This window comes from Typopeltis vanoorti, chromosome 4 (assembly GCF_054136105.1).
Source record: "Typopeltis vanoorti isolate ZY-2024b chromosome 4, IOZ_Tvanoo_1.0, whole genome shotgun sequence".
Lineage (NCBI taxonomy): Eukaryota > Metazoa > Arthropoda > Arachnida > Uropygi > Thelyphonidae > Typopeltis > Typopeltis vanoorti.
The window spans coordinates 64,144,902-64,157,359 of NC_143552.1; the positions used below are offsets into that span (position 1 = coordinate 64,144,902).

The 12,458-nt window shown below is 34.9% G+C and overlaps 1 protein-coding gene across 3 annotated transcripts in view; it reads left to right on the forward strand.

The window, feature by feature from the left end:
• The window catches only part of l(2)gd1 (lethal (2) giant discs 1), a 473,445-nt gene that overhangs the window by 212,252 nt on the left and 248,735 nt on the right, over nt 1-12,458 (forward strand). For all 3 annotated transcript variants that reach the window (XM_090391229.1, XM_090391230.1, XM_090391231.1), the window contains exon 11: nt 11,866-11,938. In XM_090391229.1, the coding sequence (XP_090247355.1) occupies nt 11,866-11,938 (73 nt within the window). The remainder of the gene's footprint in view (nt 1-11,865; nt 11,939-12,458) is intronic.

Below are 12,458 nucleotides of genomic sequence, written 5' to 3' on the forward strand. Positions count from 1 at the left end.
TTGTGGTACAATAAAGCTACTTGTTTTTCTTACATTTGCAGTATGGTGTCTGTTAGGGAAGGGATATTTATCATCATACAAGGACATTTTCATTTGTCTTCCAAAAGAATAGTCATAGTTTTTTCAAAATAGTTATTCTGTTTATTTGTCTTCTAAAAGAATAGGCATGGTTTTTTTTAGAATAGTCATTCTGTTTATTCCTATGAATAAAAATGAATTTCATTAAATTAAATATTTCCTAATTTCCTCTGTTTTTGTTGTTTATTTTGCTTTTTTTTTTTTTTTCTGTGTTGTATTATCATCATCACCATCATCATTTTTGTTGGAAGTTTTTCCACTTGATTACTATAAATTAAAGATGCCAAGAAATTATATTCTTGATTTAATGCTTTATCCAAGTGTAAGAAAACAAAGTTTGCACCTGAAGTCATTTCAGAACTGGGCAATTCGTATATAGAAGCTAATGACTTCACATACTTGCCTTAGCATCCCATAATGTAAAGCACATATCCTTACAGACATGTATAGTGCTATGCATTATTCATAAAATGCAATATATGGAAACATGACTTCTGCATTCAACTTTGGTATCACTTCTGGGTCTGGCTGCCACTGATGAGACCTCAATAAAGGTTGAAATCAGTCTGGGTAGTGACCCTTTCCATAATGGATAGCATTATACATGTCCGTAAGGATATGTGCTCTGCATTATGGGATACTAAGGCAAATAATGTAAAGTCATTAGCTTCTATATACGAGTTGCCTAGTCTTGAAATTGCTTCAGGCACAAACTTTGTTTGCTTACAAATGGATAAAGGGATAAACCAAGAATATAATGTCTTGGCATCTTAAATTTATATTATAATCATTATTCCACTTCATGGAGTTGGCAGACTCATTGTGGGAGGTTCATTCAACTGACAACATATTTATCATATAAAATCTTAAAATCCTTAACACTCCTTGCATTAATAACACATTCTGGTAATGTGGTCCATTCACTCACAGTTCTCCATGTAAAAAATAGACTCCTCACACTCCTTTTCACCACACTTTTACATAACTCCCAGGGATGACATCTGGTTCTTCACTTCTCACCTTCCACTCTTTTTATAATCCCCTCTGGATCGATCTTATAAAATCCTCTTACTAACTTAAATGTCTCTATCATATCACTTCTTTTCCTTCTATACACCGAACTCCGTAAACTACGTTTCTTCAACCTCTCTCCATAGCCAGCATTCCAAGATCCTGACATTGTCTTAGTCACTCACCTCTGGACCCTCTCCAATGTCTCCACATCACGTTGAAATCCAGAATGACCAGATTTCTGCACAGTAGTCCAAGTGTGGTCTGACCAGTGATTCGTACAGTGGCATAACCACTTTCTTATCCCTACATGTTATAGTACTTCTTATCATAGCAACACTACGATGTCCAGCCTTTGCAACACTAGCAATATGCCCTCTAAACTTCAGTCTACTGTCAACCATCACTCCCAAATCTCGATTCTTATTCATTTCCTGCAGTACAGCACCACCAATATAGTACACAGTCTTATATTTCTGCACTCCAAAATGCAACACATTACACTTATTGATATTAAAACTACAGTGATATCTTACTAATCCAAACCTCTTTAGTCCAAACCCTCCAGTAATCCGAACTGCGGTTTGAAAGAAAAAAGTTTTATTTCTTACTTATTATTATTTTCTGTGTCCACGTGGTTAGCCTAGTGGCTGTGTGTGCTTCATAACCATATGACTGGGGAGGGAGTGTCCCAGGTTCAATTCCCGTTGAAGACGTGAGGAATTTGAGGATCTTCCTCAGCCATAGCCAAGTTAGCCGGTCTTGGGCACAGGAAGTGGGGTTTTTTCTGCCAGTTTATATGGCGTTTTTCATCCCGCAAGCAGGCAAACCGGCCCCGTGAACACACATGGATCTACAGCCATAAATATTTAACCCCCAATGAGGGGGCTTAACTCGCCCCAATAGGGACGGGGGAGAAAAAGGGAGGAAAACTCCATACGAATAAATAAATAAAAATTATTTTGTGTACTATTATGTTTATTTAATAATTATTATTTTAACTATTATTATTTATTTTATTCTTATTATAGTGGTATTTTTTCGTACTGTCGATTGTATGGTTATACTAGGCCTATTTTGATTAATTGTATGTTCACATTTGTTTTTTTTTGTACGTACTGTATTGTCAGCATGAATCACCGAATTCGAAATCAAATCAGATTCTGAAATTATAAATGTGACGCTACAGAATGAATTAGAAGATGATGATAAAGAACTCGAAGAAAAAAAAGTAAAACATGAAGAGGCAGGTGACAGTTTTAATATGCATATAGAATGGGCTAAGCAGAATGATATGCCATTCTACAAAATTTTATTGCTAATGCAGCTCCGAGAACAAGCATTCGAAAAACGTTTAGCTTCCAAGAAGCAAAAGAAAATCAATGAATTTTTTACAAAGAAATAAAAAAAAAAATTTGTGTTATTTTATGAAATTTTTTTGTGTTCTGTACAAGAAAGTGATATTTTTTATGCAAATTAAGTTATGTACTGAACTATGCAATTTTATTAAATCAGAATCCTCGACAATCCAGGTACATACAAACTAAATTTTTTACTAAAATAAACTTGTGTACTGTATTATTTTTTAAGTTGTACATTACAGTATACAGTAGCTTTTTTCCTATCAGTTACTTCATTTATTTACAGAATTAAATTCGCTAATTAAGTTCGCTATTCTGAATGAGCACGGTTTTTATTAGTTCGGATTAGCGAGATACCACTGTACAACCTCACTCCTTTGTCCAAGTAAAAGTCTAATCATATCTTCCTGAAGGGAATTAACATCAGTAGTGCTACTTGTAATTCTTTCCAACTTTGTATCATCAGCAAACAATTTAAGATCCCCAGTCAGCCCACATGATATATCGTTTACAAAAGCAAGTTAAACAGCAGGGGCCCAAGAACAGAACTCTGGGGCATGCCACTGGTTACCCTCCTTTTTTGAGACACTGCTCTATCATACAGAACCTGCTGGTATCATTCAGAGAGCCAATCTCTGATCTATCTAATCAATATACTATCTATTCCCATCTTCTGCAGCCTGTACACAATCTTATCATCTGGTAATCTATCAAATGTCTTTGCAAAGTTCGAGAATATCGTATATGATTCTCCCTTATCTGACACACTTGTTACCTTTCATAAAATGCAAGTAAATTACTAAAATAGGATCTACCGTTTACATATCTAAGCTGACCATCATAAAGAATGCTATGTCCATCAACCCAATCCTGTATTCTATTCCTTACCAATCTTTCCAACACCTTGACCACAACCACAGTTACACAGACTGGTCTATAGTTGGAGACCTGTCCTAAAACCATGCTTGTGGAGTGGTACTATTTTGCCTTCTTTCCACTCCTTAGGAACCCTACCCACTGCAGGACTTTCATTAAATAACCAAGTTAGGAGCCTAGCCAAATTTTGTGCACATTCCTTAAGAATACGTGGTGATATGTCATCCATTCTCACAGCCGTATTAACATCTAACCCAACCAACATCTGAAACATCCCTGATTCTAAAATTCAGATTCTAAAATTTTGCACGGCATCATTTACACCAGTATGATATACCCTGATAAAGTGCTCATTCAATAATTCCACTATATCCTTTTGAGCTGTTATTCTGCTGCCATGACTATCCACCATTGTCAATCTGCCATACTTATTCTTTCTCTTGCTTGCCATATAGAAAAATTCCCTTGAGTTAACCTTGGCCTGACCAGCAAATCACCTCTCATACTGCACCTTTTCTCTCTTTACCATGCTCATCATCTTTCTAGCCTGCACTTTATACTTTTCATGGATACAGTCACCAACAACTGTCTTTTATTTCCTCTGTAACATTTTCTTTTCCAGCACAGCTTGCTTGATTTCACTGTTCATCCACTTCACTCCTACTGTATTTACTTGCTTAACCCTTGGTATGCAGTCATAAATTGCTTTTGTCAGATACTGCCTTGTGACTTTCCATGCATTGTCAACATCTTTTTCACTCAGCTCATCTACCCAACGTACTGATACTAACTGACTAGAGAGCTTCCTATAATCACCTGCTTTATACTTCCACATGTATCCATTTTTGGCAGTGACCTTTTCTTATTTTATCACTTCCCAAACAAGTACCTCATGATCACTCTCACCAACCAGCAGCAGTGTCAACACTTCATTTACAACTACATCTTGTGAAGTTATCGCCAAATCTGAAACATGAAAGCCTCTAGTTGCTTCAATCACGTGCTGCTTAAGATACTTATCTCTCAGAAATTCCACAAACTCGTTCTCCTTATTCCCATACACTATATCCTCTTCCCATTCTATATTTCTGTAATTAGTCTCCCATCAGTATTACCTTTTTACATGCCCAACTAATTTGCCTAAACATTTCACAATCGGTATTCTCTGCATTCCCTGGCCTATAATAGCATCCTATCAGATATACTAACCTGTTTATTTCAACTTCACACCACATAGATTCAAAATCTGTTCATACACTATCAACTTCCACACTTTATGGACACAATTCCTTTGTAATCATCAATAGCACTCCCCCCTCCTCTTATCACTTTTCTATCCTTCTGGAAAATTATATATCCTTCTAATTTTATTCCTGACATCATATCCTCCTCAATCAACCACGTTTCACTTATTTCAATTATCTTTGAACATACTGACTCGATCAATGCAACAGACTCAGTTCTTTTGTTTTGAATGCTTCTTACATTTGTGTACAAACATAACAGTCCCTGTGTATTTGAGGCCATTCTACCAGCACCAACATTCTCTATTCTGGTTGCTATACCACACCTCTCTCTTTGGTCTGACCACTCCCATTTCTGTGATCCTGACTCTGATTTTCATTCCTACCTGTCTCATCATCACCTTTATGCATACCCAAATGGCAAATTAATGCAGCCATACTTGTTAAGGTTAGGAGAATTCTTCATAGCCATTGCTATTTAAATGTTAATAATCTAATTGACAAGCTTGTGTTGGTCATTATTTATAACTTATTTTAATGATATTAAAATACCAAACAGACTAAATTATTAAAAAAAATGCTTATTAAGTAGCTTATATTTTAATGGATTTCAAACCAGCATCTTCAGAGCAAACAACATGTTACAGTTTACATGCCATAGCAAGCAAATAAAACAATTCAAATTATAACAGACAAAAGAGCTGAAGTCCTAATGTTGTAAAAAAGAAGAAGTGTTTTGTAGAAGTTGATATTAAGATAACAGTCTCACAGATTTTTGGCAAATGAATGTAGCCATACTTATTAAGGTTAGGGGAATTTTTCATAGCCATTACTGACTCTAAAAATAATCTTTTCAACCTGTAATGACTTCATATAGTAACCTTACACTGGTTTTTCTTCTGTCTAATCCAATAGAGGATTAGATGTTCACTTGAAAACCTTTATTAATAATCTTAACATGACAGATTTAGACATCATTATCAGCTTTGATGTTACTTCATCATTTAATAGTGCACTGCTCACAGAAATCCTTGACCTTATTAAGCCACTTCCCCCAATCATTTCTATTATTCAAATTTATCATGCATTCAGATTATTTTTCTTGAAAAGCAAAAATTATGAATGACTAGATTTCCCTTTTAGTCATTTTCTATATGAAATTTTCTAGAAAACCAGGCATTCAATGCTGCTACACACAAACGAACACTTTTGCTATGTTTATGTAGATGATGTGTTTGAAATTTGGCCTAATGGACACATTAGATAGATTTTTAATTCATTTAACGGTCTAAATTATACATGTTTTTGGTGATAAAATGTTACAAAATACAAGACTTATTGTTAAATTGACCATATATTTAATACGTACATATGTTCGTACAAATTGCCTACCGGTTTCGCTAGTAACTGACTAGCTTTCTCAAGGCTTGCACAGTACAAAAAATTGTAAATGCAAAAAAGGTTTAAGAATACAAAAAAAGTTAGTTTTTTTTTTGTATTCTTAAACCTTATTATCCTTATTATTCTTATTATCCTTAATATTCTTACCTTAGCTACCTGTTAGGTAGCTAAGGTAACACGTTCGTGTGACATTTCTACTCAGCATCATGAACACACGTTACATGCAGACGCGTAATGATTTTTCACGTACTGTAGTTCTGTTGAACTGAGGGAATTAATTAGATTTTTCCAAGTATCGTTCAGTATGGCCCCTTGATTTAAACCAACTAATAGCATTAGACAGGTTCTAAGATCTCCTAAAGACAGTGTTTCATTTTATAAATATCCAGGTGTGTATAATATTCCATACATGTGCAGTCTTTCCTACATTGGACAAACTTCGAGAAGCCTGGAAATAAGACAGAAAGAACATGTTGGCGATGTTAATCACAACAGAACGATCACCTCCAGGTTAGCACTTCTCTTTTCAACTTCGAACCACACAATAGACTGGAATAACAGCTCTATGCCCTACATAGATGAAGATTACAGACATCGATTATTTAAAGAAGCAGCAGTTGTGCTACGTACAGGCAGCAACCTAAACAGAAATCAAGGGGCCATACTGAACGATATTTGGAAAAATCTAATTAATTCCCTCAGTTCAACAGAATTACAGTACGCGAAAAATCATATTACGCGTTTGCATGTAACGCGTGTTCATGATGCTGAGTAGAAATGTCACGCGAATGTGTTACCTTAGCTACCTAACAGATACTAACGTTTTTTTGTATTCTTAAACCTTTTTTGCATTTACCATTTTTTGTACTGTGCAAGCCTTGAGAAAGCTAGTCAGTTACTAGCGAAATCGGTAGGCAATTTGTACGAACATACGTACGTATTAAATATATGGTCAGTTTAACAATAAGTCTTGTATTTTGTATCATTTAACGGTCATCATGCAGAAATACATTTTACTACAGAAAAAGGAATTAATAATATTTTCTGTTCATAGACACACCAGTTACGTGATTAAGAAATTATTATTATTCTTTTCTGTTTATAGAAAAGAATAATAATAATCCACAATACACACACTCATACTGAAAAGTACTTAAATAAGCAGTCACCCCATAGCCATACCAACAATTAATCTTAAAAAACTTGCACACAAAGGGAGTGCTATTTATTTAAAAGACACACTCCTCCCACTAAACTTGGGTACCTTCACAGGACTTCCTTTTTTAAACTATCAGCTGCATCCCTTTTAAAATAGACAAAATACTGCATTCCCCTCCACTCTTTCTACATCCACCACCACACACACAAGAAGATAGTAAAAACTATTCCATGATACATCTGAACAGATAGCTAAAAGTCTTCACAAATGTAATCTCCATGCCACTTTTCAAAATACTTATTCAGCTACTTTCATCCGTTTTCCTAAAGATCAATTTCATCCTCTTGCACATGCTTGAGTGTATGAAGTTCTTTGTGCCTGCAGCTTAGTCTACTTTGAACTGACTGCTACAGCTGTTAACATCTGCCTGAAGAACATGCAAATTACATTTGCAATCATCTGTATGACACAAGACTTTTTAGACCGCACTCTGGATGCTCCTTCACACAGGATTAAATGGAATAAAGACAAATGTGCTGCCTAAATTACTGTAGGTCTGAAAGACTGTTTGTGGAATCAACATTAGCTGTGAAATACTTCTCTAATTTAAAAAAAAAAAAAAAAAATGCGACTGCACTAATTTGCTGAGGATTTGGGAGAGATTCATTCAAAGATCATATTTAGCATAACTTGTCTGAATTTGTTTTTGTCTGACCCTTAGAGGTGCCTTAATAGGACACTAGGTCCATCCTTTTCGGTTACAATTTGAATTGTTTAAACAATTCAAACAGTTGCATTGAGTGTTGCATTAGTAATTTGTGTGAAGATGCTGGTTAGAAATCCAGCAGAATATTGGTAAGCTCAATAAATTAATAATTTTCTTCTTGTGTTGTTTATGAAGCAGTGTTATGAATAACCACCAGCACTTATGCTATCTATACATATGGTATCCAAATACCTTTTCAGAATATGAATTGTAGAAAAGAAATATGTCTACATCAATTTCCATTAAGGTTTTTATTCTCTCTTTAAATAGTTATTATTATTCAGGTCATCTTGAATTCTTGAAATCTAATTGTAAGTTGATTATTCTAATATTTTCTTTTTATGATATGTTTTTGTGGTTGTTTATGTGTATATCTCTGTTGCCAGTTTGTTTAATTTCATTTCCTCTTCCCTTCCCTTCCTCCTTTTCAGTTCCATGAGGTAATGCCGAAGTAGTTGCTGTAAGCAATGACTCACTGTCCCTTTACCCAGTAAAATATTAGATAACACTCTCCTCTCCCCTCTCTCTCTCTCTCTCTTTCTCATATTTTTTCTTATCTTATACCCCTTCCAAGTATACTGTAGCGAAGTAAGCTCTATATACCAGGTAACTCAGACAATGTCATGAAAGTTTCCTCTCCTACAAGGATATCTTTCACTCGGTCTTGTGTACTTTGGCACTACAATGGTACTGAGTAGGATGGACTCTGAAACTTCTGTTCTGCTTTTCCATGGTTAGAGATCTGAAATAATTCATGTGGAATGATGATTTTCATCTTCCATTCAATTCAAAATGCTTATCTACTATTACTATTATATGACACCTCCAAGGAGTCCAAAGACTTATCAAGGAAGGGCACCTACTTTACAACTCTCCATCTCTTCCACTTCTTCAACACTCCAAGCCGCTATTACCATCATTATCTACAACAACACCATTTACTGCCAACCAGTAGTATTTTTTTTTGTCTTTAAATTGCTCATGTCCTGAAGGCCGATTTGTCTGTATATGGGATGAAAAAACCCAAGATTCCAGGAGAAAAAAGCCTGCTACCTCCATATGAGATCAGCTAACTCACCTTCAATTGAAAAAATTCCATATAAAGATTCCTCTCATCATGATGAAAATAAAATTTAAAGATACCAAGCAATTCAGACTTGCACCACGTGCAGCCTCAAACTTGACTTACTTGTCTGTTTGCTTACTTGGGAAAAAGGATTAAAATCCTAGCTTATAAAATTGCTTGGTATCTTTATCACAGTATATACCCAAGGTAAAAAACCTTCTACAATAAAATTTAAGCCTTTTCCAATCGAAGGATGCAATGTACCATCATTCTTTCAGTTAAGTTATGGAGGTCTTGGTTTAAGCAACAAGTGTGCCAAAGTAATTTGAGCAAAAAAAATCTGCATATTGCAAGTGGGTTGAGACAAAAACTTTGTTCATCTTATACTGAAGCTTGTAACAACATCTGTTAAAAAAATATTTAATAAAAAAAAATTGCTTAGAAAGAACCAAATGCAAAATTTTGCCTCCTGTAGATGTCAGGTATGTTCTTTGATTTCTTATGAAGATAGCTGGGTGCAATTTCTGTTGATCTTTGCTTTCACCTCTTACTGTTTGTCTTGTATCCAGATGACTCCATGGTAATATCATAGGCAAAGCTAAGTTCTGGTATCATTCACATCATGCAGATCCTACCCAGACAACAAAGCACAATCCCAAAGAATCTCAAATAGCTTAGATGCCGACAAGTCTTCTATACCTGATAGTATTCCTTCCCCTCCTATACTCACAACTAATACCTGTCTCATTTTTCCATTCATTCTTTCTCATACTTAGCTGTCTTTTCTTTTATAATGCATGTTTGTGATGCACAAATTTATTCATATATAGTAGTTAAATACGGGAATGAAATCACTAAAATGCTAAACATATTGACTCATACACAGTTTTTCACATGGTGGCTGTGCTCTGCATTATTGAATAACACCAGGTGAACACAAAGGGACACACAAAACATGCATCTCAACTTCTCTCTCTTACCCCAGTATACCTGCATGGTATTGCATTGTTCTTCTGAGTTTGTGAACTTTTCTTGCTAAAAGTGTTTAATACAGCATTCTAAACAGGAATAAGCATCCTGCTTATTATAAGAATCCAAGTGGGAAAAAATAAAGGTCTTAAGTATTAAGGAGAAGCTTGAAGTAATGAAAGTGTTTTGAAAGAAACGAGAGAATGTGTGATATTGTGAGAGCAACAGGCCTAAAGGAATCAACATTGTATACAACAGAGAGAGAGACAAGGCTGTGGAAATAAAAGAAATTCATTTTTTTATTTATTTGAAATTTAATATGCTTAAAACTGTAGTGGCATTTTTTAAATTTATTTTATTTACTTTTTTTTTTTAGTATATTACAGAACTAAGGTTTTGAGTGTTATATCTGTAATCCTCCCCCACCCATAAGCCCTGTTATTTTTATTGCACAAAATTCCATAACACAGTGATTTTTAGGAACACTTATACTGTGTTATAGGAGAAAACATTGCATTTATCCCATTGCACAGAAGCAAGCACTTATCTTCCATTTGGCTTCATCTCCATTCTATAAGAAAATGGAGATGGTCATTAATAGTCTGCCTTCATCATCTGGAGGCTTTCTAATTAATGAGCAACCAACAGTATGGATTTCATCAGACTTGAGTCCCGGTATACCTTTTGCTTGCATCACCAAACCTCTGGACAATGCAAAAACATATACTTTTGCTGCTGACTTTTCTAAGATATTTAAATTGCTATCCAGTGGCCAGTTTCTTCTATGACCTTCATTACATGATGGATGCCCCCCCAATTGTAACTGAAAAAGAACTAATGTTCTAACATGGCAATCTTTCTATAGGCTGGAGATAACCATAAACTTAATTTATCTATCATGTCTATCTAATCATATAATTAAGCTATCTTGCCTCAGAATGATTGCCTCTTAGATCGTTAGCAAATTAATACAACCATACATGTTGAGGTTGAGTGTTTCATAGCTGAGGCTGATTCTAATAATAGTCTCTCAGACCAGCAACTTCCATGTAATACCAATGTTTTCTTCCATTTAATCCTATGTGAAGGAGTATCCAGAGCATGGTCCCAGTCCTGACTTGCCATACAGATGAACAAGGGTATAATTTTTGTGTTCTTCGAGGTGGATGTTAACTGATTAGGAGAATGGATGAAGATATGCAAGTGACTTGAAAATTACATGAAGATCATATGTGCAGAGATCTGTAGTGAGTGCATACAGCTGTATGAGTGTAACATTCACTGGGTATACCTTTATTCTGATTAGAATCTTTTCTAGCTATCTTTTCTGATGCACCCTGAATATACAGGATGAGAATAGTTTTGCTGTGATCTAGTTTGTTGGTTGTTGCAGGTGGGATGGGGGGGGGGTCAATCATTTATCTGTTGTATAGGGAGTTGTAGCATTCCTGAAAAAGTGTTGTGCAGATATCTGAGCTCAGTTTCAGGGGGCTGTGTCATTTGAACAAATGGCTCTGGCTTGGAGATTGAGAATGCCATACTGTTAGGATAGGATAGGTTAATGTGATTGCTTTATAGTTCAAAGTATTGTTCAATAGTGAAGCAGGTTAAGTCAAACAGCAGCACACATTTCTTGTCAAATAGAACATGTCTCATATTACACATGGCATCTGGCAGAAATTGATGTTAGCTTCAGGCTTTAACTCTAGTGAAAATTTATTCTAAAAATTCCTGCTAGAAACTGACAGTGGTATAATGAAAAAATCTTTGGAAGGAAAGGAAGGGAGATATTTTGATATTAAATCAGTCTAATGTTCAGAGATAATAACATTCTCCTATATAGAGGGTGTTATAAATATGTAAAAATGAAAGGTTTTATATATTTATAAATGTTTTAAAATGTTGTTTATTAACTGGATTTTTTCCCTCCAAAGCAATATGATGAAGCCATAAAATTATACAAGGCTGGTAAAACTGTACCCATTGATGATCTTCCAGTTCCACCAGGTAATTTTATTTTATTGATATAATCTTGCATTTTTGCAAACATGTTGTAGAATTGCTGTTGCTTGCCTAATGAAGAGATTAGTTTCAAATCATAAGGATTTGAACCTAATCTCTTACTTTGACTGGAAATACTTTTTTAGAGGATTTTTGAGAGAATTATGTTATCCAGTTAGCCGCTATAAAATGGACACAACAGGATTTTTTCTTCTGAAAAATCCTGCTGAAACATTTCTTCCACAGTTGGTCTTTAGATGGGGATGAGGAGCTACACACTTTCATGGATTTTGTACAGAATAAGCTACACTGCATTATCTCTTTAGAGATGTGTATGATGAGAATAGCCTTGTTTTCTGTAATAAGAGTTTTGTGTTAGTGAGTTATTCAATTATCAAGCTTTTTATTTCAAAGAAAACTGTGCAGACATTCCATTTCTTCCAATACTTCCCCCCACCATGGATCTTTCTCTCTCTCCTTTTCACTAAAGTAAACCTTAATAATAAGAAATCTTTAAAAAAAATCT